At 65.2% G+C, this 25,735-nt stretch overlaps 2 protein-coding genes across 2 annotated transcripts in view; one reads left to right on the top strand and one right to left on the bottom strand.

Moving 5' to 3' along the window:
* The window catches only part of CDH4 (cadherin 4), a 242,252-nt gene extending 232,573 nt beyond the window's left edge, over positions 1–9,679 (top strand). The window contains exons 9-16 of the mRNA XM_054573335.1: positions 670–855; positions 3,026–3,279; positions 3,817–3,959; positions 6,140–6,373; positions 7,026–7,259; positions 7,537–7,676; positions 8,235–8,399; positions 9,476–9,679. Coding sequence (XP_054429310.1) covers positions 670–855; positions 3,026–3,279; positions 3,817–3,959; positions 6,140–6,373; positions 7,026–7,259; positions 7,537–7,676; positions 8,235–8,399; positions 9,476–9,679 — 1,560 coding nt within the window. The remainder of the gene's footprint in view (positions 1–669; positions 856–3,025; positions 3,280–3,816; positions 3,960–6,139; positions 6,374–7,025; positions 7,260–7,536; positions 7,677–8,234; positions 8,400–9,475) is intronic.
* An 8,651-nt stretch (positions 9,680–18,330) lies between these two features.
* TAF4 (TATA-box binding protein associated factor 4) overlaps positions 18,331–25,735 on the bottom strand; it is a 52,528-nt gene continuing 45,123 nt past the window's right edge. Inside the window, 1 exon segment of the mRNA XM_054573546.1 lies at positions 18,331–19,762. Within this exon segment, the coding sequence (XP_054429521.1) occupies positions 19,595–19,762 (168 nt within the window). The 3' untranslated portion in view covers positions 18,331–19,594.

Below are 25,735 nucleotides of genomic sequence, written 5' to 3'. Positions count from 1 at the left end.
TTTCAAGGCAGGGACAGCCGAGCAGGAAGGTGACCTCGGGGCCCTTCTGAGCTGGGCCAGGACAGCACCGGCCACCGGGCCCCGGAGCCAGCCGAGCGAGACTCCCGCCAGGGGCGCGGTGCGCAGGTTTCTGGGGCCATGCTGCACCAACGCATGCACACGCACGCACACGCTTTTCCCGTAACTGCCCCGCCACATGGGCCACACCGACTGACGGGAGTGGCTGGCAGCCCTCATTGTCACAAGGGCCGAGTGCCCAGCTTCATCACCTGCTCGCTGCGGCGCTGACCCTGAGACCCAGGCCGGCGTCAGGACCAGCCGCCGGGCGGGGGCCCAGAAAGACTCTGCTCAGGGCGGCCACTCCCCGCTCCTCACGCCCACCCTGCACGGGCGCCCCACGGGTCCCGTGTGTCCCCGGGTGGGCGTCGGCCCCTGTTGGCACGGGGCGGGCCTGAGGGGCCTGGGAGAGGCCTGGGGTACGCTCGCGTGCAGACAAGGCTCCGCCTGGATGGGGCAGGGCAGAGCGAGCCTCAGCCCCATCCCGAGGGGTCTCCGCGAACACAGGCAGGGCCGCCTGCGGGAGCCCCAGGTCCGGGGCAGCTGGGGCGTCTCTCCTGGCCTCTCCGGCTTCTGAAGGGTCCGTGACACCTGCCCTGTCGCGCTCTGCAGTTCGCCGGGGAAGTCCCCGAGAACCGGGTAGAGACGGTGGTCGCAAACCTCACCGTGATGGACCGGGATCAGCCCCACTCCCCCAACTGGAACGCCGTCTACCGCATCATCAGCGGGGACCCCTCGGGGCACTTCGTCATCCGCACAGACCCCGTCACCAACGAGGGCCTGGTCACCGTGGTGAAGGTGGGTGCTCGCCTCGCTTCCTGCCGGGCACCCGGGCCACCCCCGGCACGTGCCCCACGACAAATCCAGCAGACATGGTCCTCCGGGGAGTTGCATGCCACCCCCTACACCCAGGGACGAAGGATGGCGCCCAACCCACTCGCGGCAGAGATGGGCTCCGCCCAGACCCGTCATGTGACCAGCAGCTGACCCCACCCAGGAAGTTACCCCCATCCCCTCCCCGAAGGGCACGATCCACTCACAGACAGACTGTCTGGCGTCAAACTGCCCTTGCATCCGGAGACAAAGCCTGCCTGGTCCTGGAGGGGTCTGCCTTGTTCTTCTTTGAATTGCATTTTTTCCATTACGATTTAACCCCGTGATAAGCCCTCCCCGCCCCGCGCTCAGCACACTGTTGTCCACAGCCCTTTTCCTTTTTGCTCGGTCCCTCCACCCCCAAGCCCCCCCCCCCGCCCGCCACCAACTGTCACCTGCTCTCCTCCTGAGTCTGTCTGTTTTGCTTGTTAGTTCCGTGTGTTCGTTCGATTCCACGTTTGAGTGAAATCGTACGATGTTTGTCTTCCTCTGACGCTCACTGAGCCTAACGCTCCCCAGGCCCGTCCACGCTGCCGCGAAGGGTGAAATTCTCTTCTCTTTTACGGCCGAGCAGGGGTCCACTGTGTAAATGTCCGGCAGTCCCTTTATCCACTCCTCCCCTGGGGACAGTACTTTTGCAATGACAAGCCAGGGCTCATTCTGCTAGCATCTGAGGATCCTTCCGGGGCGTCTCTGGGCGACCCAGGCCGACGCGTCCCCGCTCTCAGGCCCTCTGGACCACCGAGTCCCCAGAAGCGCGCTGGGGTGGGGAGGGCGTGGCTCCTGCCGCGCTCACTGGAGCTGGCGGAGCAAATTCCCTATCGATTCCTCCATGACAAACCTGCTTTCCTTTTCTCTCCTGTGGACTTTATTGGCCATAATAGTCTTTCTGGAAGGCGCCCTCACTTGGGCTGGGGACAGTTTTTAGCACCTCACACACACCATTGTCCCACGCCCTCCAGGGACACAGACCCATAGACACAAGAGGCAGATCGGCCTTTAGTGGCTCGTTTGTAGACCAAGACGCCGTGACTTTACGGGACGGCGCATTCAAACAGAGCAGCGCTGTCTGCGGCCAGTTCTCAAAGGGACCTGGGCGGCTGCGGGGGGGCTGATGCATCAGCTGCGGCCGGGGCGGACCTGACGCCGCGTGGGCGCAGCTGGGTGCTGTGCGCGTGGACGCATGTGAAGTCCAGAGAGGGAGGGAGGTTCGCACCTTCGCCCCTGGGGGCGAGGGGGCGGCCATGCCTCTGGACGGAAGTCCCCGGCGGAATCCTTAAGGAGGGAGGTGACAGGCGATCGATGCTGCCCTGTGCGCCTGGACAGGCTGGCCGCCCGCGTGGGCCACCGAGGGTCTGCCAGGGGACACCACGGGCGGCGGCGGGGGCCAGGCCCCCCCATAACCACAGACCTGCCTGAGCGCACGCAGCATCGCGCCGGGTGGTGGGCAAGCGTGATAGTCGGGGGGCGTCGGACCGTCCCCCACGTCCCCGGCACCACGCTGAGCGCCAGGCCCCGAGCTGGGCCGTGAGGACGCGCGCGCCGTGGGGGGAGGCGGCGCGTCACTGCGTCTCCCGAGGCAGCAGGGAGCCCCCTCCCTGCGGCGGGCAGGGCGGCCAGGCCTGGAGGCGGTGAGGGTTCCCAAGGGCACCCGGGGCCGTGGGGGGCTGTAGGGGACGGCGGGACAGCAGGCCCAGAGCCCCGGCCCCTGCCGCTGCCTCCGGCCCCTCCCGCGCAGTGGTTCCCGCCCCCGTGACCTGCGCCTCGTCTCTGGGCCCGGGCCCTTCGCGGTCTCACCCACTTAGTTTTTAAACCCTTCTCTCTGTACAATCAAGCGCATTAAGGAATTAACCTTAGCGACAGACTGTAGACCCATCTAGCAATTATCAGCCGGGAGTCCTTCGCCCAGACTCTCTCCTCCCATTGGCCAATGCCAGCAGGAAGCCAGAGACAAGGGGACGGTGTCCATTGGGGCGCAGAGCAGGGAGGGGACGCACCAACAGACAGGGTGGGGGCGCTGACCATCCGCCCTGCAGGCACCGCCCCAGCCCCGGGCACCCCCGCTGGCCCCGCGGCTCACCCGCCCCCCTTCCAGGCGGTGGACTACGAGCTCAACAGAGCGTTCATGCTCACCGTGATGGTGGCCAACCAGGCGCCCCTGGCCAGCGGCATCCAGATGTCCTTCCAGTCCACGGCGGGGGTGACCATCTCGGTCGTGGACGTCAACGAGGCCCCCTACTTCCCCTCCAACCACAAGCTCATCCGCCTGGAGGAGGGCGTGCCCCCCGGCACGGCGCTCACCACCTTCTCGGCCGTGGACCCCGACCGCTTCATGCAGCAGGCGGTGAGGTGGGTCCGCGCCCGGGGCTCCTCGCCCTCAGCCCCCTTCCAGGGAGAGGAGCCCGAACGCCCGCCCGATGGGACCTGCAACCCCGGCCCCACCTGCGGCGTCCTTCCCGGCGGGGGGAGCAAGGGGCCCCAGTCCCGGGGACAGCGGGGGTCGCGGCCCCCGGGACGCAGGCCAGGGGAGGCGACCAGGGGCTGGGGGACGAGCCCGCAGCCGCAGGCGGGCGGCGTCCGGGCCGACAAGCGACGTCGGGAGTCGCGGCGCGTCTCATCGCGCCGGCCTCGCCGCACGAGCCACACGACTTTGCGGGTCACTCACCTGTGCCTCAGTGTCCCCATCTGTGAGGGGAGCCAGGAGAGCATCTGCCCCTGGGGTCCTGGTGAGGACACGCAGCCCCTCCACCTCGGCGACCATGAGTCCCGGTCGCCACCCTCCCACCTTCCCCTGCAGGGGAAGCCACGGCGAACCCAGCGCGCGGCGGGCACCCCGGGCGCCCCGTCCCCAGCCGGCACCTTTCCTCCCGTGCCCACCCCCCACAGGTACTCGAAGCTGTCGGACCCCGCGAGCTGGCTGCACATGAACGCCACCAACGGGCAGGTCACCACGGCAGCCGTCCTCGACCGCGAGTCCCTCTACATCAAAAACAACGTCTACGAGGCCACCTTCCTGGCGGCTGACAACGGTACGGCCCACCCGGGGGCTGCGGGTGCTCGCCGGCGCCGCGGGCTCTGGCGGGGAGACCGAGGGAGGCCCACCGGCACCCAGGGGGCGGCTGGCGGGGGGCCTGGGCCCCATCATGCTTTGGGGCCCCCAGGCCGTCGCCTTCCCCGCGTCCACTCAAAGCACCGTCCCCCGGCTGACCGCCGGCGCTCTCGGGCCCATCTGGTCGTTTGCATGGCCACTCACGGGCGGGCGCTGGGGGAGTCGGGGATGGCGGCCGTGGGGCCAGGGTTTGCCCAGCCCTGTCGCGGGCGACCTGCTCCTCAGCCTCCCCGCCTGCCCGCCTGCACGTCAGCGCAGCAGCCCTTGCCGATGACCCTGGGGCCCGGGCGGCTCCAGGCAGCGCTGCCACTGCCGCCGGGCTGGGCCCCGGAGCCCTGCTCTGTGCCGGCACCGCCCCGTGAACGGGCCGCACCAAGGCCCCTCCCGTGCACGGCTGGCATCCCGGGGCCGGTGTGTGTGGCTAGCACTGGGGTCAGCTGTGGGCGATGATAGCAACTGCGCCACGGTTGCCGTATTTGCCGGGTAGAACGCACATATTTTGCCCAAGTTTTTGAAAGAAAAATAAGGATGCGCATTATATGTGGGTGTGATGATTACACACCATGGGCATAATAAGGGGTATGATAGTCCCGCATATGATGCGCACAAAAACATGGCGCGCGGTACACACAGGAGCGCACCATACACGGCAGAATACGGCAGGTTAATTTCCTCCCACATCAAAGAAGGCAGGAGGCGGGCAGCCCGTGGTCAGGTTGGAGACACCAGATCACGCTGGCCGCTCCTGCCTCCTTGGCGAGCTGCAGCATGGTCCAGAACGGCTGCTGGTGCTCCTGCCATCACGGCCATGTTCCGGCAAACAGGAGGAGGAGTGGGGAGGGCCAGGACACACCCCTGCCCTCCTGAGGACTTGCGCTCACAGCTCACGAAGCAATGTCTCGCTGCAGGGGGTGCTGAGAAATGCAGTCTGCTGGTTGGGTAGGGATGAGCCCAGATAAATTTGGGGGCCCCCATTCCTTTTACTAAGGAAGAAAGGGAAACGGACACTGAAGGACAACCCGGAAGTCTGCCCTGGGGGCTCAGGTGAGAAACAAGTCGACCTGATCGTTTCAGGAGCAGGAAGTGCTGGAGGAAAACAAAACGGGGGGCCGGGGAGGGGCAGCGGCCTCCAGCTGGCCTGCAGGGCGAGAGGGAAGCAGCCGGGGGCCGGCGGGGTGGCCGGCGAGGACCCCAGTTAGGACACAGCACATGCTAACGGAATCTGCGGCCCCACGGAGCGGGGCACACGCGGAGGGCCCCCAAACGGGCGGCCAGTCCCATCGGTGAACAGCCCCCGCCGGGGAGCTCCTGGCTGTGCGCAGCGTCGTCCTGCACGCCACGCAGCGGCTTCCGGGGGCGGGTGCCGAGCCACGTCGTCGCAGGGGGGCTTCGGTGTGTTTTCGGGAACGTGCCACGGGGTGTATTTTTGACACGCTCCACCTGCCTCGGCCCAGAAATGCGGGTGTCGGCGGCGCCGGAGCCCAGGGCCGCCCCACAAGGCCCGGCTGCCCCGAGAACGTGGTTGCCACCGCCCCTCCAGGCCTGGGGGCGACATGACACGTTTTCTGCCGCCCAGCACGCGTCTGCTGCGCTGTCGGCCCGGGCGGAGGCGTGGGGACCCCGGGCGGCGGGCACAACCCCCGACAGGCGCGCGGGGGAAGCCCCTGGGGAGAGCACCCAACCCCAAACGCCTCCGTCCCGCAGATGGACGGCTCCCGGGGTTCCCCCTTTGGTTACAAGAGTCTGAGCGCAGGGTGTCAGCGCCCGGGAGCCCTGCTGGGGGTGGGAGGGCAGGACCCTTGGAGGGCAGGGGAAGGCGGGGCCCCACAGAGCCTCCGGGGCCCCCGGAGGGCGGGGGTCGCGAGTGTGGCTGTGAGCGCTGAGGGCGCGCCTCCGGCGGCCGCAGTCAGTGTGTGTGCATGCGTGTGCGTGCGTGTGCATGCATGTGCTCTGGAGCTGTCCGTCCGCCTGACGTGTGCAGTGGTGGCGGTGTCCGTGCAGGACCCAGCCACGGGGCCCCCCAGGGGGCGCTGTGGCCTGTCCGGTGGTCGTGGAGTATCAGGCGTGGCCCCACGTGGTCACCCCCCATCTGTCCCACAGGGATCCCCCCAGCCAGTGGCACCGGGACCCTCCAGATCTATCTCATCGACATCAACGACAACGCCCCCGAGCTGATCCCCAGGGAGGCCCAGATCTGCGAGAAGCCCCACCTCAGCGCCATCAACATCACCGCTGCCGACGCCGACATCGACCCCAACGTCGGCCCCTATGTCTTCGAGCTGCCCTTTGTGCCGGCCGCCGTGCGGAGGAACTGGACCATCACCCGCTTGAACGGTGAGACCACCACCCGCCCCACCCGGGGCACCAGGAGACTCCAGCGGAGTCTGGGACGCAGCCCCCGGGCCCGTCCCCTGGCAGAGGGGCAGCAGGGGGGGCAGATGGAAGGGCCCCAAATCCTGAAGTTCTGCCAGCGCAGCGAAGCTGCGTCGGAAGGGCCCGCACTCCCCACCCCACTAGCCGGCCGGGCAGCTGCTCCCCCCGCCTCACTGACGCGGGAACGCTGCTGTTTGAAAAGGCATTTTCCCAGCTTCTGAGCCAAAACTGCGGTTTCTGTCGTAACCCCTGGTGGACGTTCTTTCACAGAGTTCTTGGCTGTTTTGTGTTTCTTCTGTGAATGGTCTGTTCCGTGCCCCTGCCTGTTTTTCGTTGACGTTTTTTGCTTTATAAGTGATTTGGTAAAACTCTTCCTAGAGTAAGGAAATAATTTCTTCATCCTACACGTTGGAACGTCATTTAGTTGCCAACGTCTTCTGCCTTTACGGTGAAATGCAGTGCGCGTGCCCGCGCGTGCCCGTGTGCGTGCGCCTGCGCGTGCTAACCGGGCGGACGCCGAGGCCCCGGGCGCCCAGACCGTCCCTCCTCCAGAAGCCGCCGTGGACGGAGGGCCGGCCGCCGCTAACAGAGCCCGCGTGTCCCCCTGCACCAGGTGACTACGCTCAGCTCAGCCTGCGCATCCTCTACCTGGAGGCCGGGGTGTACGACGTCCCCATCGTCGTGACAGACTCGGGGAACCCCCCGCTGTCCAACACGTCCGTCATCAAGGTCAAGGTGTGCCCGTGCGACGAGAACGGCGACTGCACGGCCGTGGGCGCGGTGGCAGCGGCCGGCCTGGGCACGGGGGCCATCGCGGCCATCCTCGTCTGCGTCGTCCTCCTGCTGAGTGAGTGGCCGGGCGCCGCGGGCGGGCGTCGGCGGGGGTGGGGGCGCGCGCCACGCTGCGGGCCGGCCGGGCCGGCCGCCCGCCTCTCCCCGCCCCGCCCGCCTCGGGGCCCTCGCAGACGCCCGCCGGAGCGTTGCGCACGGTCACCGCGCGCGCACGGATGCGCACAGGCCCGCCCGTGCTCATGCTGGGGGGCACACGGCGTGGCAAGCTCGCCCCGGCGCACGCGTCCGGCTCACGGCGCCCCCGCCCCCGCCCCCCCCCCCACCCCCGACAGCCATGGTCCTGCTGTTCATCGTGTGGATGAAGCGGCGGGAGAAGGAGCGCCACACCAAGCAGCTGCTCATCGACCCCGAGGACGACGTGCGTGACAACATCCTCAAGTACGACGAGGAGGGTGGCGGCGAGGAGGACCAGGTGAGGCCGGCCGCGCGCCCTCGGGGGTCTCGGTGGGAAGACGACGCGTCCTCTGTCGCAGCGGGAAGGCGGCCCACCTCCGGTGCGCACTGCAGCGCGGGCCCGGACCCCCGCGCCCCGCGGGCCGGGCAGGACGGACCCTCGCCCCAGGGCTGTGGGGACAGGGGCAGCGCGCCCGGGCGGGGCTGCAGGGAGCTGCCGGGCTGGACGCTGGGCCCGCCGGGGCCATGGGGGGCTCAGGGCAAGTCCTTACCCAACTAAAGCGGAGCCCCCCGCCCAAGAACAAGGGTGTCAGCGGCCCCGGCTCCCAGTTCTTCTGAGGAACACGCGCGGGAGCTGCACAGCGTGGGCAGTGGGGTCCCCTGTGGGGCCGCCAGGCCCATGAGGGCGGCCTGGGGGACACGGGCCCCACGCGTGCCTTCCGGGCGGACAGAGAGGCGGCGGGCAGGCGGGAAGGCAGACCAGGGGACAGGAGGGCCGGGACCGCGGATTTCCCGGGGCCCTGCCTGCGTCCACTGCCCATGCCCCGCCCGTGCCTCCGCCCGCCTGTCCCGCCAGGACTATGACCTCAGCCAGCTGCAGCAGCCCGAGGCCATGGAGCACGCGCTGAGCAAGGCGGCCGGGGTGCGGCGGGTGGACGAGCGGCCCGTGGGCGCCGAGCCCCAGTACCCGGTCAGGCCCGTGGTGCCCCACCCGGGGGACATCGGCGACTTCATCAACGAGGTGGGTGCTCGGGCAGAGGGGAGCTCCGAGCAGGCCTCCCCCAGAAGTAAAACCCTGCAAACACACACAGGCCACCGTGGGGCCCGGGGGCTGAGGGGACGCAGACTCGGCCTGGCCTCTGTGGGCCGTGGGCCAGCCTCGCCGTCGGCACCAGCGCCGCGAAGGGACGTGCGGCACCAGCCCTCTGCTTCCGGCGGGGTTGGGGGGGGGCCAGCCGCATGCACATCCCCGCCTGCGTCCATCAGTGAAGCAGGGCAGAACCCAGGCAGGACCCACAGAGAGGTAGAGGTCGCCCAGCCCACGGTACGTCCCAGGCCACGGGCGAGGCCTCGGCCCCTGCTCAGCCCGGCCCAGGCAGCACTCACGGCCCCTGATGTCACAGGGCTTTTAGATCCCCGAGAGCACGGCCCCCCCAGCCCGCAGGGAGAAAGCCCGCCCTTGACTACCCTTTGAGGAAGTAAGAATGGACTCTGCCAAAGAGGCCGTGCTGAGCAATGGTCAGCGTGGCGGAGTAGGGCGCATCAGACAGCCCGCGGCCCTGGGGCCGCCCCGGGGACCTCCCAGAGCCGGTGTCGACCCTGCACCTCCGAGCCGTCCCGCCCACAGGCACGGGGCGGGGCCTGTCCCCACCGCTCCCCAGACCCCCGTCGGGGGCCACAGTCAAGGGCGGAGGCTGGCGCCGGGCGCGGCTGCAGCCAGGCCGGCTACATTGCCAGGTTGTGTTCATGGGGACAGTTAACACCTCCAGAACTCTGACTTCTGGCCACCTCAGGCGCACACTCCATGTGACCATGGCCAGGGAGACAGGACCCACCGGCCTCCCGGGAGGGGCTGGACGCCAGCCACGGGCCCCGCCCAGGCCCCCCGTCCCGCCCCCAGGCTGGCGCTGACCGTTTGATTTCCGGCGGCTTCCACAAACACCCTTCCCTGCTCCGTCCTCTGAGAAGCCCTTCGGTTAAACACAGGGAGCACTCACTGAGCGCCTACGGCACGCAGGGCCCGATGGTGGGCCTCCCCCGCCCCGACCCCCTGCTCCGCAGGCCCCCTCCGCCCTAACGGCGTCTCACGGCCCCCAGGGGCTGCGGGCGGCCGACAACGACCCCACGGCGCCCCCCTACGACTCCCTGCTGGTCTTCGACTACGAGGGCAGCGGCTCCACCGCGGGCTCGGTCAGCTCCCTGAACTCGTCCAGCTCCGGGGACCAAGACTACAACTACCTGAACGACTGGGGACCCCGGTTCAAGAAGCTGGCAGACATGTACGGGGGCGGCGAGGACTGACCGGCCTCTCCTCCCCGGACCACCGCGGGACCGGCGCTCGGACCGACGCCGGACGCCGGACGCCGGAGGGGCAGGCCTGGGGGGGCGCCGGTGCCCCCCGCCCTGCCGACGCGTCATTTAGCGGTGTGCTAGGGGTCCCCCCGCCCCCGCCCCCCGACACTGAGCTGTGTGGCATGAACACGTCTCGCCCTGCCGCCCATCACGGTAGCTGACTCATCACTAAAGGACAGTGAGAGGCACTCTGTCTTAACTTGAATTTCTTAGAACAGAAGCACTGTTTAAAAAAAAAAAATGAAAGTGCCTTTTGGTACATGTATCAGTTTCCCGCAAACTCAGGAGTGACTAACGCAGACAGGCCCCCAGCCCCAGCTCATCCTCGCTCCGAAGGCACCAACTTAGGAATCGGGGGAAACGTCGTCTCTTTTTTTATTTTTTATATTTTGGCCTTTTATTAAGAAAAAAAGTGGGTGACTGACTCGCCTTGACAAAATTTGCAAAGAAAAAATAGTGTGGGGTCAAATTCGCAACAGCCCCCTCTGCGTCCTCGCGATTGGCCGCACGCGGCCGGGCCTCCCTGTCCCCCCGGAGCCGGCCGAGCCGTGGCCAGAGGCCCCACCGCGTGCGTCCGGCGTCTCTGAATTTTTGGCCACCTGCCTTCACTCCCAGATGCTCAGACAGCCAGGGTGGGTGGGGCTCCCAGGGGCTGTCTGTCCTTGGCTGTCCCCTGTGTCCCCCGAGTCAACCATGAGGCCTCTCCCAGGGATAGCTATCACCCCCAACACCTTTGGTCCGGGACTGTACGGGGTCCCAAGAAGCCACAGCTCAAACCAGCCAGCGTCCCAACAAACCCTGGCCTGGGCCCACCTGTCCTCCAGACCGAACGTGTCGCAGATGCGGCGGGCACGCGCCAGTCCAGCCCCCGGCCGCGCCCAGCGCCACCAGCCCTCCAGGGCTGGGCAGACCCCAAGGCCTGGGCAGCCTCTGTGCCGCCCCTCCCCCCCACGCGGCCGGACCAGAGCTTTCCGATGCTGGGAGCGCACATGCACGCGATGACCTGCTGGGAGCCCCATCCTGCCGCCCGTCCACCCACGACGCCCGGGGTGGCACCTGCTGGAGACAGCAGCCCCCGGACCCGGGTCGGCGCCCAGCAGCTGCGGAGGGGTCGCGGCTCAGGGTCCGGAGCTGGACGTGCCCTGAGGGCGCTGGTCGGACTCACTCCAGGGCCCGGGCAGTCAGTTCCGCAGGGCGGGCGGCGGCGGGCTGTGTCCCAGGGACCCCCGGGAGATCCTGCTGCGACCGGGGTCCTGTGCTGGGTGCGAAGCAGCACCCCGGGCATCCCTGGGCAGGAGGGCGCCGCCGGCCAGCAGGACACAGGGAGAGGGCGCCCCCCAGGGGCGGTCCCTGAGCCCGGTCCCTGTCAGGCCCCCCGAGGAAGGGACACCGGTGCCACTGGTCTGGGCAGGACGTGGCCTCAGAGCCGCTGGGGGAGGGGAGTCCCAGGTGACGAAGGACGAGGGGGCTGGCCTGCTCCCGGGGACAGGGAGGGCCTGGGAGGTCGGGCTGCAGCAAGGCAAGGGCTCCCCACCTCCCCCTGTGGCTCCTGGAGCCGCTCCTCCTCCCACGGCCTGTCCCCCGTTCCGTGGCCACGCCCTCCTCCTTGAGCAGCTTGGGCCTTGGAGGTGAACCCGAGCGAGCGTGCGGTGTGCAAAGCGCCGGCGTGCGTCCCCGGCGGACGTCCGGGTCCTCCCCAAACCAAACTCCTCGCCGGCTGCGTCCCTTCTCCCGGAGGCGAGCCGGGCTGCGTGCGGCGGCGGGTCTGACGGAGGGTCTGCGGCGGGCTCTGTGCGCTCCGGCCCCGTGCGTGGCTCCCCAGGGAGGGAGGAGGTCGCTGTGTCACGTGCGGCATGTCAGGGGGTGGCCTGTCAAGGGCATGGGGCCAGGACCCCCTCCCCCGGCCCCGTCCTAAGCCGTGCTATGCAAAACGTCCGGCGTCCGGGTCGGGTAGAGACCGTCCAGCGTCGGGCGTGGCCGGGCGAGCGCCCCCTGGTGGGGTCCGCCTGGGGGAGGCCACTGGGCTCTTTTTGTTTGTTTGAGGCAAGTCTGCTCTCCGGGCCCAGTTCTAAGTGTGAACGTGGCTCAGGAGCAGAGGCTGCTGGGGACCCTTCTCTCTGAAACCCCAAGGCCTCCTGGCCGGCCCGGCCGGGACGCGGCAGCCCGCGCGCCGAGCCCTTGCCGACCCCTCCGCAGCCCCTCTGCCAAGTCCACAGCGAGAAGGCCCGGGACATCCACACCTGACTCGTGAGCCTCCCTCCGCTCCTTCCCCTCCCCCGCCTCTCATCACTGCCAGGGGCCTGGCTCCTTAGGGCTGAGGCTACAGCAGCCCGCTGGGGACGGGGACGGGGACAGGGACGGGGCCCTCCCAGGTCTGTCCCCGCCCCCAGAGCGCTGCGCCCACCCCCTCCCAGATCCGTGCCGGGACCCTGTTCCAAGGCCAACAGGTCAGTGTTAGCTAAGCGTACAATCAGTGTCAAACGTCTCTTACGTAGCCTGTAGATCCGTGTCCCCGGCCAGGGGACCCACTCGTGTGGAGGCCCGGCCCGGGCCGTGGCACAGAGCCAGGGCGAGGTGTATTTTCCCCGGAAGCCTGTCCGGTGAGCAGGACGGTCTGGCACGGCGGGGCGGGCGGAGGGTCGGGAGGCCCGGGGCCCCCCTGTCTGCAAGAAGGCCTCCGCTTTCCTGTGTCCTTCAGCACATCCAAAGTGTCAGGGTAAGGGCCAAGCGTTAGGCCCAGACATGCCTCAGTGTCCCTAGTAGGAGCACCAGCCAGCACTCAGTCCCTGGGGAGGACAGCTCCGTTCTCTGCAAGGTCAAAAGCTGGGGGAGGGGAGTCCCAACTGTTGTCAATGCTTAAAGGAATAACACCCAAAACGTGACAAGCTCTCGCGTGCACAGGCGTCAGGTGACGTAGCTCACGCATGCGACGCAGGGAGGGCGGCCGTTGGCGCCGCAGACCGGGCGCCTCTCTGTATAACTGGAACGCGTTCTACTTTTCCTTTCTCTCCTTCTCCATGCAGATCTTTTTTTTTTTTTTTTTTGCATGTTTCTTTTGGAAATGGACAAAATGTGCAGCAGCCCGCATGACCGTGGCTGTTTCGGGAAAGGTTTTGGAGTATGATGTGTTCACGCTGCAACTGTAAGCATCGCGCGGTTACACAGACGTTCCGACTTCTTTTGTAATCGTCAACAGCACAACTATTTTGTATTGTCGTTTGTATCATTTTGTACCAAAAAAAAAAAAGAAAAGAAAATATGAAAAAAAGGGAAGCACGTCGATGTTTTCCATGTGTTTTTGGTACCTGGCGGTTGGTCTTGGGTCCGAGGGAGAAGCGGCTCTGAGGCGCCGCGTCCTGGCGCGGGTCGGCCCGGCACGCTGCTCCAAGGAGCAAATAAAGTCCCCTTTGAAATAGTCGGTCTCACCTGCCTTGTTTTTGTCCCCATGTTCGGAAGCTGGTGGCGCTCGGGGACGCAGAGCTGATTAGCACAGTGGGGACTAGCGTGGAGGGGGGACGCATCCACACGGCGCAGGGCCTGGGCGTGCCTGCTCCACCTGTGGCCCGGTTCTGGGCGCTGGGCGCGCCACGGGGAGCAAAGCCAGCCCCGCCTCCCGCCCGCAAGGCCCAGGGAGAGCATGCGAAGACCGCCCCGGCACCCGCGTCTCAGTTTGTCGACGTTCTCAGCCAGTCGGACGCAAGCTAACAACACGGGGACAACATGTGTGTGTGTCCCTGTCCTACATCACAAGTAAACCTTCATGAGACCCCTGGAAGCCTGGTTCAAACTCGCTCACCCTGCTGATCCCAGGCGGAGAACCCACACACAGGCCCGCCCACCCCACCCCACCCCACCGGGGCTCGGCTGGCCTTGGAACACTCTGATTGGCCAAACCTGGCCACGTGACCCAGCCTGCCCTGGACCCCGGCCTGAGTCTGGGCTGCCGAAGCCCCAGCAGCGGCTCAGATCTTCCTGGTCCCACAGCCCCACGCGGAGCCCCGTGGACAGCGCCTCACTGCAGAGCCCACCTGCCCGAGTGGCCCGGGAGGCCAGACCCACAGAGAAACCGGACTCGGGAAAGCTGGGCACCGCCTCGTCGCCCACCACTGAGCGGCAGTCAGCCCCGAGCCCGTCCTGCCGACGCCCGTCCCCGGCCCCAGCTTCCCCTCCCAGGCCCGTGCTCGGGCACGAATGTGCATCCACGGTGACTTTCCTAACAGAAAGTCACTCCGGGGCTGATTCCTGGGCAGCTGGTAATTACAGGCGCAATTAGCCACTTGCTCACGTGGAGGTGCGGTCAGCTAACACAGTCACAATTAGGCCGGCAGCCAGGGCTGCTTCTGTGACGGGGACAAAGGCCCTGGGGCCTGGCCCTGGGGGAGTCTGCTCATGGGCGCCCCCCACCCCCGCACAGGGGAGGCGGGCTGGCCCAGAGGCGCGGCCGGGGGAGGCCGGGCGGGGGCGGATTTGGGGCGACTTGGGTAAGTGTGGGGCAGACCCTGGGGGGCGGCCGAGCCGTCCCGGGGGCTGCGATGAGGAGAACGCACGAGACTCGGGACCAGGTGAGAGGCCCCCGTGGTTCAGGCCAGGGTGTGACAGTGACCGCCCCCCGCCCACGGCAGTGCTGGCGGCACATGCAGGCAGGGGGCCACCGTCACACCAGTCCCGGCATGTCCACATGGGAGCAGCTTTATGCCAGGCAGACACGGCTTCCACTCTGACCCTCCTTCCCGCTGAGGGACGTGACGTGGCCCCCGCCTCTCCTGGCTCCGGGCAGGCGCCCCACCTCCTGCCCTGCCGCCCCCCTGGGCCCTAGGACGTGCTCTCACACGGGGCACGTCCCTCCCTCCGCCTGCCACCAGCACCAAGCCCCCGACAGCCGAGGCCAGGCTGGGGGCCGGGGTCGGAGGCAGGACCTGGGTGTGGAAACGTCCGAGAGGAGACGCCATGGAGTGGGAGGAAGTGGGGAGGCCGCGGTCGTGAATTTGCCGGCACTGGAAGCCCAGGCGCAGCGTCTCCCGGCGAGACGGCGAGACACACTCCGACTGCACTCTGCCCTCCAGGCTGCCGTCCCCAGGAACGCGCCACGCACGGGCCATCCAGCCCCCCGGGCCCCCACGGCAGTGCCGAGGGCCCACGGGCGGAGACGCAGCCCCGGCCTTGGCGGGCGGCTCACCCGGCCGGCCCGACGTGCCTGGGGTGGTGCAGGGGACACTCGGGGCCTCCCTGGGCCCTCCAGCCTGCGGTGTGAAGCAGCCTCTCGGGAGAGGGAACGGGCCTTGCCGGCCCCTTGGTCCGCGGGCGGGGGGCGGGGTGAGCGGCCCCTCTGTGAGGGGACCCAAGCCCCAAGTCTCCCCGAGGAGGGCGGCCCTGGAGCACCTGGCACACACGCCGCTCCCACCGCCCGGGCTGCTCCCGGGGGCCTGCGGGCAGGGCTCTCGTCCGACGCAGCCGTCAGGAGTCAAGTCAGCAGGAGGGGCCTTTGGGGGCCGGTGGCCTCACAAGCAGTGACTCGTCTGGTCGGCACTGGGCCCCGCCGGGTGGGCCCCCAGGACGACAGTCGGGGCCACAAGGCCCTTGGGCACCCACAGAGCCAGGTGGCCCAGCAGCCGGCCACACGCGCGGCCGCCTTCAGGCCGGCGTCCCCCTCCTCACTCCCCCCCACCCAGGGCAGCAGACGGCGCGCTCCACTGCCCACACCTCCGCCCTCCGCCCTCCCCGCTCAGGGCTGCGGGCGCTGTCCGCGGTGCTGGCCCTGCGGCTCTGTGGCTCCGCGAAGTGCCCGCCGGGACCCCTGCCCGCTGAGGAGTAAGTCGTCTGCTCGGAAACTTACCTCAGAGGTGAGGGTGGGGACAGAGGGGCGGGGTCCGGCCCGCGGCGCTGCTCCCCGCCCACCCGGCCCGGCCACCTCGGCCGTGGGGAGGCGCCCAGGCGGCCGGCCCTGCAGCCGCTCCTGGGCTCAGGGCTCCGCGGGGCCGCCCCTTGCAAGGCTGAAGGCCCTCGGGCGGCCAGTCCCCAGGCTTCTCTGCGGGAGAGGCTTCCCCACCCGGACCCTCCTGTGGCCTGACTGCCCTGCTTCTCTGATTTCTTCAAACAACTGTTTGACCGTCACACGCCTTAACCTGAACATTTCCTCTGGGCTCCACCTCTTGGCAGGGCGTGGCCGGGCTCCTGCCCACTGGCCTCTTAGGTTCCACGGTCACCAGGAGCAGGGAGGAGCCCCTGAAGAGCAGGGGGCTCAGTCCCCAGGGGGGGACTCTGCCAGCAACGCAGGGAGAGGGAAACTTCCAGAAGCCCACTGGCCAAGGGACCAGGCGGGAGGGTGAGCTCGCTGCAGCTGGAGCCCAGAGTGGCCTCTGCTTCCCACCACCCTGCCTTTCCCTTCCTTTCACATTTGGGGGATGGTTGCCGTGGAAACAGGCCCGTGGTCAGGAGCCGTTGTAGGACACGGGTCCCCTGGGCCCGCTGGGAAGGCCCAGCCTGCGCCCCGGGCCATGACCAGCCACGCAGAGCCCTGCCCCTGGGCCACCGAGGGGGCTGTGCCAGAGAGAAAGCCACGTGACGGCAGCACCAGGCGCGGAGGGCTCTCCCGGCGACGACCCCTGGTGACCGCCGCAGCCGCGACTCGACCTCCGCAGCTCACCTTGAACGCTGAACCAGCTGCAGGGCGAGTTCCCTGGGCCGATTCATTCCCTCCCTGATCTGGTGGCCAGAAGTCCCAGACGGGAGTCCCTGGGCCGGACCCTGGTGCGGGCAGGGCCGGGCTCCCGCTGGGCTCCGGGCTCGCCCTCCCCTGCTGCGACAGCGGCGGCCCGGGCGCGGGCCTGTGACCGCGTCACCCTGACCTCTGCCTCCCTCTCTCAAGGACACTTGTCGCTAGGTTTAGGGCCCACCCAGGCAGGAGACAAGGGTCTCACCTCGAGATCTTGAGCTGAATCTCACCCAGAGACCCTTTTTCAAATGCGGTCACGTCACGGGCTCCGGGGATGGGGACCACTCTCTTGGGGGCCGTTTCCCAACCACCCACAATTTCAACATGGGAAAATCGGGTTTTGCCGCCGCCGCCCCGCCCTGGCACCTCTCGGTCCCCACCAGAAAGAGCGCCTGGGACTGGGATCAAGGCCCCAGGGTGCGCAGAGCTGCGGGGGGGCCCCGTGACCCCAGGCAGGCCCAGGCTCGTCCCCAGGGGCGCAGGGTGCCGACTCTTACCCCAGCGGGGAAGAGCTGGGCAGCCCAAGAGGGGACGTGAACCCGCACGCCCCACCTCCACGCACTCCACCCCCACCTGCTCCAGCCTCCGGGCCCCTCCCCTGCGCCCCACCCCCGGCGTGTCGAGAGTGCCGCCGCCCACGCACCCCCCGACTCCTGGGCCCCCGCCCTCCGTTGCCCCCGCCGCCGTCCACGTCAAGCCAGCTTTGCCCTCCCACCCCGAGCCGCCCTCCCCCCAGAGGAGCCCTCCGAGGGCCCACACCGCCACCTGGTGGCCTGGGGAAATCCTGCCTCTACTCTTGCTCTCCCACTGAGGCAGAGCGCCTGCCATCACAGGGGCCCCCACCCCAAGAAAGACGTGCTGGAGCCCTGACCCCAGGACCTCCGCGTGACCCGACAGGGAGAGGGTCTGTACAGGGGTCACCGAGTTAACCTGAAGTCACTGGTGGCTGCGGTTCAGTGACTGGCGAGACGACAGGCACCACGGAGGAGTGAGGGGTGATGCTCCCCAAGCCCAGAACACCTGATGCCAGGAAGCCAGGAGTTGGGGGGACCCGGGACAGTCATCACCTATGACCCTGCCGTGCCAGGACCAGGGACATCTGGCCCCCGGAACTGGGACAATCCCTGCCTGTCACCTGAGCCTCTCTGCGGTGCTGGGCGGTGCAGCCTTGGCGCGGGGACAGCAGGCAGCACACGGTGAGCAGTGTTTCCCAGCGTGACTTGTAAATAAACCCCCTTTGCGGGAGATCCGTCAAACTGGTTCAAGTCAGTGTGAAACCAGACACTCACTCCAGCTGCGCCACCGACCGGCCCCGGAGAGGGGGAGGGGGCGGCGGGGGGGGGGGGACTCGGGCAGCTGAGCCTCGGACGGTCCCTCAGGACCTCAGGAGGTGCGGACGGTCCCTCAGGAGGTGCGGTGCAGCCTGGCCCGGGGCCACCGGAACCCTCACTGACAGACGGGGCAGAGGGCGGCTGGGAGACCCCGCCTTCCACACCCTCAGGGCCCCCATCAGGGCGGGGCCCCCAGGCCCCACCCCAGCGCCTTACCCGCCTCGCCCAGCAGTGCCCGGCTCACCTGCTCGGACGGAACCCCCGAGGTCCACACAGCGCGGCCCGTCCGCGTCCGGCCGGGCAGCCCGGGCGGGGGGCGCGTGTGAGGTCGGGCTCACCCAGCCCGCGGCTCGCCGCCCGCCAGGCCCTCCTCGGTGAGAGGGCAGCGCCACCGAGGCCGCCGGGTGTCGGGTGCCGAGTCTAACAAGCGAGCACCTCGGCAGAACCAGGCCTGCGGCTGTGGCAGCAGAATCTGAAACTGGGAAACTGGGAGACATAGGCAAAGCAAATACAGATAAATTTGTTTTTAATAAAGGAGTTAATTTTCTTTCAACCCTATATAAAACAATAGCAATTAAAAACTTCATTTTTTGAAAGTAAAATATTTACATATGAACAAGTAACTGTGCAAAATTTACATGAAAAAATGGAAAGACGGGATTTCCTAAAAGACAAAATAAAAGGTGTAACAGTTCTCAGGTGTCGGTAAAAAATACTGATCATTCAGCTCACACTCACGCGAATTAAAGTCTACCGTGGGGCTCACACGGAGAAAGCCCGAGTATTTACAGCCGTAAAAGTACTATCAATAGACAATTTAATACAATAACCTCTGAAAATATAAAGAACCAATTAGTATATTTGTAATAAAAAAATAGGTACAAAGAAGGGCTTTGCTCTGGACATCTGTAAAGCGGGCCGCAGCTCGCGCACAGTCTCGTAGCAAAATAATTACAGTTTACATAGCCATTTTATGTCATGTGCCAAAAATTATGTACAATTACTGACAAAATACACCGACCATTTTTCAACACTTGATTCACACTGAGAAACAGTCTTTTGATGATTCTTCTCAACTTTGATTTTATTTCATCTAAGTTTTCACTTTTCGCTAAAAAACACAGTGCAAGTAAAATATATTTATGCTGAAAAGGTTTTCATTTCTTTTAACTTTACAGCTTTACAAACTATAGCAAATAAAATGCATTTGTACAGATGCCGACCACACATTCAGGACCAGGGGCCGCGGGGCGAGCTCCGCCAGGCCGGACAGTGACGCCGCGGCGGCCCCGCCGGATCGTGTCCCTCGAGGATCGCGAACTCGGAACCCAGGGGCGGGGGGAGATAAATAGTCTAAAATCAGTTTGCTTTGCCAACTGACTAATACAAAATAAAATAAATGAAATGAGGTCATCGGCTTGCAGACACACACCTACGCAGGGAGTGGGGCTGAACTAAAACCAAACGCACAAATCATGTAGAAACCGCTAGGAGCTGACAGAGGGCAGCTAGTTATTTGCTCAACGATTCCGTCAGTTTTTATATATGGCTTGTTTGGCAAGAAGGCCACTCAATCAAGGATGAGTTAGGATTTAATTGTCCTTATTGGAGAGCGCCCGCGGGCCGCTGTGTTCTCTGTTACAGAAACATGTTTTCTTCCGACTGAAGAGTTGACTTAGAAACAGGAATATAAAATGGTTCCATTGCAAAGAGGTGGCTGTTTTTGAAACAATATCCCATTTGCTTGTTACAAAAAGGCGTAATCTGCAAATATATAAAATCGTCCCCAGGCGTCTCCGACGAGATGCCGCCCGTCCTGTGCTACTTAAGGAACGCTTTGTAGAGCAACAGTGAATGGCTTGTCTCGCGTTCATTTTCTAAACAAAATATGAGGTCCCTGAGGTTGACCCGTGTGATCCTTTGTCGTGTGAACTGTCTGGGGGTTCCCACGCCAGAGCTGCCTGGGACCGCCGAGCCGGGGCCCGACCCCTGGTGGCGAGAAAGAACAGAGCCAAGTTAGTGCCGCGCAAGGGCAGGCAGGAAGGGCGGGGCCAGGGGAGGGGCCGGACAGCACTCCCGGGGGCAGGGAGTCTCCCCCAGGGTCCCCAGGAACGCCGACGGTGGGGGGCCAGGCCGGGGACAGGGCCATCCTCAGCCCACTCCCTGCAATGACGTGCTGCGGGAGGCCCCGGGAGGAGGGCGAGGCGGGACAAACGCCCTGCGGGGCTGCAAGGCTGCGGGCTGCTCGGCTCGCTGACCCGCCCCTCCCCACCCCGCGGGCCTCAGACTCTGGCCCCTGCGGCCTGAGGAGGGAAACAGGGCCACTGCTGGGCTTGAGGCCAGCGTCCCCGACCTCCTGGCAGCCGGGGCTCACGCGGGGGCGGTGCCTGGGGCCAGGCGCGGCATCCCTCCTTCAATGACAGAGGCACATTACCAATGCCACAAGGTCTAAATTCCAGAACCAGAGAGGCCGACGGTCAGCTGGCAGGGCCGCAGCGATCCGTGGTCACCACGGTTTCCCACGGACATAAGGGGAATCCCTGCTGGTCTGAGCGGGCTCGGGAGGCCTGCACCCCGGGCCCCTGGCGGGTCTGCGTCTCTGACGCTCAGAGATGGAGCCGGGGGCCCCCCTGGGAGCATCTGTGTGTCGCTCGGCGGCAGCACCCTGTGGTCCCAGCACGGCACCGTCCCCATCGGACACTCTGGCACGAACCACGCTGCTCCCAACCAGACAGCGCTCATTCTCCCATGTGGAGTGACAGCCAAGTGTCTGAGTCTGATGGTTAAAGGTGCTTGTGCACATTTCAAGTACAAAACCACCATGGTATTTTTACAGCATTTTCTCAAGGTTTAAGGTGGAAGCAGAGGGATGAGGCTGTAGCACTGCAAGTGGCCAGCAGGTGGCAGGCGAGGCCAGGCCCGGTCGAGCGGACCGCAGCCTCATTCCCGGGGGGCGTGGGGGACCTGTCTGTCTCAGGTGTGACTTCCACCAGTAATTCCATTGTCTGCGGGCCCCCTTGGATCCCGAGCCACCCTGGGAAACTTCTGGTGACTGCTTTTCCTCATCTGAAAGAACTACCCAGGCTTCCCGGGCGGTCCTCCCAAGTCCCCACAGTGGCCCCAACAGAGCGGTTCCAGAGACAGACGTGGGCGGCCCTGGACAGGCTGCGACGCGAACAAGCGGGTCAGGGAAGGGCTGGGTCAGCCCGCAGGCGCAGGCAGGCGGGGCCACAGGCAGTCTCAGGCAGGGACACCGGGGAGGCCCTGGGACAGGGCTGCGGTGCACCGTGCAGTGCAGACGCGGCCACCCGGCCCGTCCGAGCGCAGGCGGCCAGTGTCCCCGCGGAGGAGCAGAGCCACCGCTCCTCCATCGGGGGCCACGAGTCTCTGACGCTGTCGACCTGGACCACATTTGATGGTCCTACTTTGAAAATTCCGTTCAGCTGCTGACAACCAGACAAGGGCGAGGCGGGCGCCACAGGCGTCGGATTTAAAGGTGGTGAGAGTCAGAATCAAGATAAACAGTATCTTCTAAGAAACAAAACAGATGAATGACTAAAACAGAAACAGAATTGCAGACACAGAGAGCAAACTGATGGTGGCCAAGGGAGGCGGGATGGGTGGAATCGGTAGCAGGGGGCACAGGGGGCACACTTCCAGTCACAGAGCCCGTCACACGGGCGTGGCCAACAGCGCAGAGGACGTCATCGCCACCGCTGTGCTGTCTCCGCACGGTGACAGGCGGTGGCTGCACAGTCTTACCACAGGGACCCCTTGTAACACACAGAGAGCAGATCACTATGCCTGAAATCAATGTAATATTGTAAGTCAACTATCTCTCTTTTTAAAACATGTTTTAATGCAATTACTTTTTAAAAAATCAAAGCCATCACCAAAAATCCTGATGAGCAAGCGCCCACAGGGCCAGGACAGCAGGCGCCTCGCGGCCAGGTCCGGCCAGCGTTTCTCACGTCCGTGGGCTTTTATAAAAACCCTGGGCTCAGAGATACCCAACTTGAAGCTCAAATGCCCTCTCGTTCCACAGATGGCTGCTATTTTCCCCATTTCCCCCAAATCGGTGGGCAGACGTTGCCTGTCACGCCAGGGCACCCTCGCTGCGGAGGGGGATCCAGCCTGCGGGGTGGGGACACCTGAGGGAAGAAGCCCTGGGCCCGGGTGCCCGACAGCTCCGCCCGCAGCAGCCCCGGCAGGGGCCTGAGGTACAGAACCTGCCTGTCCCGCAGGCAGTGACGAGGCGGACGCACTGACCCTGGGCGTGTCGTTCACACTGTCCCCGAGCACTAGCGTCCTGCTCTGACAAGGGGTTCAGGAAAGGACAGGCCAAGAAGGTGGTTACTCCTCAGGACAGACTTTCCCGGGTCAAAGCCTCTAGTCAGCCTGACGGGCGGACGACATCCAATGCCAGGCAGGGCTTGGGGGCGCCCACAGCGGTGCCCCGAGGGAGCCCGTGGGAGGCCTGCAGGCGGGGGGTCCTCGGCAAACTGGCCGACGCTGCCCCCCACTTCCTGGGCCCCCCCGGGCCCCCAGGACCCGTCCAGGATGCTGAGCGCGAGCACCACCCCCACAGCGGCCAGGGCACTGCAAAGGGGCCCCGGTGACAGGCACCTCTAACCTGCTCCAGCGCCCGGGCTGACAGTGATGCTCAGCACGGGCTCCGTGTGTCCCCCCAACAGCGTGTTCCCTGACCCTGCACCCCATCTCTACAACCTCACGCCAGGACCGGCAGTCTGAGAACACTCTGAAGAACAGCAGCCATGACACAGGCAGACGACTCAGGGATGCGGCTTGAGAGAATGACCATCGCTGGCGTGAGCTGCCCCGCGACCCCCCACTGTCTCCCCAAAACCAATGCGGAACAAGAAAAAAACGCCAACTGCATGGACGTTGCTCCATCAAAGGATGGGCAGTGCCCACGCCCACAGAACAAGCAAGCGAAGCCCTGTCCCCAGTGGTGCCTGCTGCACCCAGGCTGACAGAGGTGGGACCGAGGCGGGGGATGGGGGGCGGAATGGTCCAAAAGCTCCACCAGGAAGCTCCGCCCATCTGCACGCCCTAAGCTGGCCTGGCACGCACGGCGCAAACGGGGTGAGGGAGCCGCCAGTGTGCGAGAGTTGGAGGAGGGAAGCCTCAGAGCCTGGGGGTGAGCAGGGCAGGTTAAGGTCCTGCAAGACCAGAATGTCACCCCAGAGGACATGTGCCCTCCTGCCAGCCTAACCCAATAACAATCCGGCCAAGCTTCCGCGGCTGGGCAGTGCTGCCGCAAGAGGGCGCCAACGAACTGCTGATCTTGCAAAAGGCCCGAAACAAGAGGTGAGCCCGGGCAGAGAGAGCCACAGCAAAAAGTCAGAGAACGAAACTCCACCTGCATCAGAGACACACACAGCCTGGAAAGACAAGAACACTCTAAGGCAACAATTTCAACAATAAAATATATGTGTATGTATATATATGCATCTGAGAATAGGAAAATTACCACAAATTAAAAATACAAAAATTACGAACGAACTTTAAAAACGGAAAGAAATAATAGTTCATTAAACACAAGAAATAAGCAGAAAGAAAAGACGAAAGTATCTCAGAAATGAAAAAATTCACTGCAGGTCCCCGGGGGAGAACACACTCAGAACTGCAGCACAGCAGGAGCAAAGAGCAGGAGGTGAGAGCGCGCGCAAAGCGCTGGGGGGCCGTGCCGACGGGCGGGCAGCGCCCTCCGCGCCCTCGGAGCCCTGACGGAGAGGGCAGCCCGCTCGGGAATGGAGCCTGGCTGAAGGGAAACACTCCAGAGACAGAAAACAAAATGGTCCTGCTGCAGAGGGCCCTGGAAAAAGCCCTCCCCCACTGTCCTCACAGCGCCACTCACTTTCAAAGACAGGGCGCAGCCCGCGGCATAAAGAGAACGCAGACGCAAAAGCCTGAAGCAGATGTGCCGGCCGCTCCTCACAGCTGCCCGAGCCCCCGGCGAGGGGGGGGGGCGGGGGCGGGGCGGACCCCCGCTGCTCTCCAGTCCGCCTGCCCCCGCAGGCCGAGGGGACCACGCCTCACACGCATGCCTGCAGACTGTGCCCGGCACTGTGCACAGGCTGCGGGTGGGCGGAAGCCATGGCATGGAGAGACAGGCGTACGGACAGCCGGATGGAAACGAGCACCGGTAATACATGACCGCACAGCAGCACCACAGAAAGGAAGAGGCCAAAGAACAGTTATGTGAAAACCAGGGAACAAACACTTGTAAAAAGTTCATGTGCAAAAGTAACCACTAGAATACAATTATAGACCTTCAGAAATACAAACACACTGTTTATTCGAGAGCAAACAACACGCCTTCCTAGAGAAACACAGCGAATGAAAACACACATGCACTTATCAAGCATTAGGACGAAGTCAAGACGAAGAGGTCAGCCACATCAATCAAGGTGAACGGACTTCACTTCCCTAAGAAAAGGAAAAGTTCCCAATGCGGCTCAAGAACAAGACCCAGCCACAGGCTGCGCGGGAGCACCTGCAACACGGGCCAGAGTCTGAAGACAGCGTGGGGCAGAACCATCGGGGCTGACAGTCCTGACCGAGGACAGCAAACGTCAAGCCCAATGAACAGAGGCAGACACTTTTTGATGCTAAATGTCACAATTCACACTTACGGACAGATGCACCAAACAATGCGGCAACCCCCGCCACAAAGCAAACGCTGCCGGAGCAGCAAAGAGGAGAAAGGCCCATGGACGTCCGCAGACTCTGAACACCACGCCTGGTTCAACACGCGGCGGGCGCACAAAGCAAGCAGAAAGCAGGCTCCTCGGCCAATTAACAGGCACACCGCGAGGGAATGGATCGCGCTCCATCCACATCCCGTCCAGACAACGTGCCTTGTTCGCCGGTGCCCACTGCACAGTCGCCACATCACCCTTCAGACTGGGACATCAGGAACTATGCCGACACCCTCCCTGGAGCCGCTGTGGGGACAGGTCCTCGGCTCCCCGATGGGGGGTGCCAACCAGCAGCACCCCGGCAGGGGCTGGGGCACCCCAGCCAACCCCCTGTGCACTGACCTCTACCCCCGACACCACAAAGAAGCTCGTGCACAGGGCAGCACCGCCTGTGTGTGAGCGTGCGGCCGACCAGGCTGCGGCGCATGGCCAGTGACGCACCACGCACCACGAAAAGCCTAAGGAGGGCGCCTCTGTGGTGAGGCCGAGTGAGCCTGGAACATGTCACGTGAAATGGCGCTCTGCGGATGGCGAGAAGGCAGGGGACCCAGAAAGCACACAGGGCTCTACGTGGGAAGGAGGCAGCGGGTGCAGGAGCCAGTGCAGGCGTGTGCACAGCTCCATCAGACCACGGCTGCGCTTCACCCCATGCGCTTTCCAGCCACGGAAATTGACCCAGGTGTGGGGAGTCCCAGCTGGACACAGACGGCAACCAGAAGATCGCTGCACCGAATGAGCGACGGGCACCCTGGAAGGCGACCTCAGGACGAGGACCGTGCCTGCAACAGCAAAACGGAAACACGACAAGAGCCAAACAGAGCCCTACAGCCCAGACGGCACCCCTCCTCCGCACAGTGCCGGGCGAGCCCGAACTCCGCCATCTGCCGCCAGGACTGAACAAGCCACTCAACCCACTGGATGACAAAACGCAGGTTCCCATGGGGAGAGGGGGGGGTCGCTGGGAGGAGCCCCGTGACCTCAGACTTGAACGTGAGATCCAAGCACGAGCCCAGTGCACGCAGCGCAGGTTCACACAGGCAGATGAAGCTGTGTGCGTGGTGCCTGCAGGGCTGGGGGCAGGACTCCGTGCAGGAGCCGGCCGGGGCCAGGCCTGTTCCCCAGGAACGGCTCTCCAAGAGAAGGAACCAGGGCTCCCCGGACCAACGGCCGACCCACCGTTACAGCAGGAACAGTAAAGATGAGCCTGTGACAGTCTGCCGCGCGTGAAAGGAATCTT

The sequence above is a fragment of the Pteronotus mesoamericanus genome, unplaced genomic scaffold (genome assembly GCF_021234165.1).
Source record: "Pteronotus mesoamericanus isolate MK-2021 breed Mesoamerican mustached bat unplaced genomic scaffold, CSHL_Meso_final contig_25, whole genome shotgun sequence".
Classification (NCBI taxonomy): domain Eukaryota; kingdom Metazoa; phylum Chordata; class Mammalia; order Chiroptera; family Mormoopidae; genus Pteronotus; species Pteronotus mesoamericanus.
Note: the sequence above shows the minus strand (reverse complement) of the source record. Positions and strands in the feature narration are given on the sequence as shown.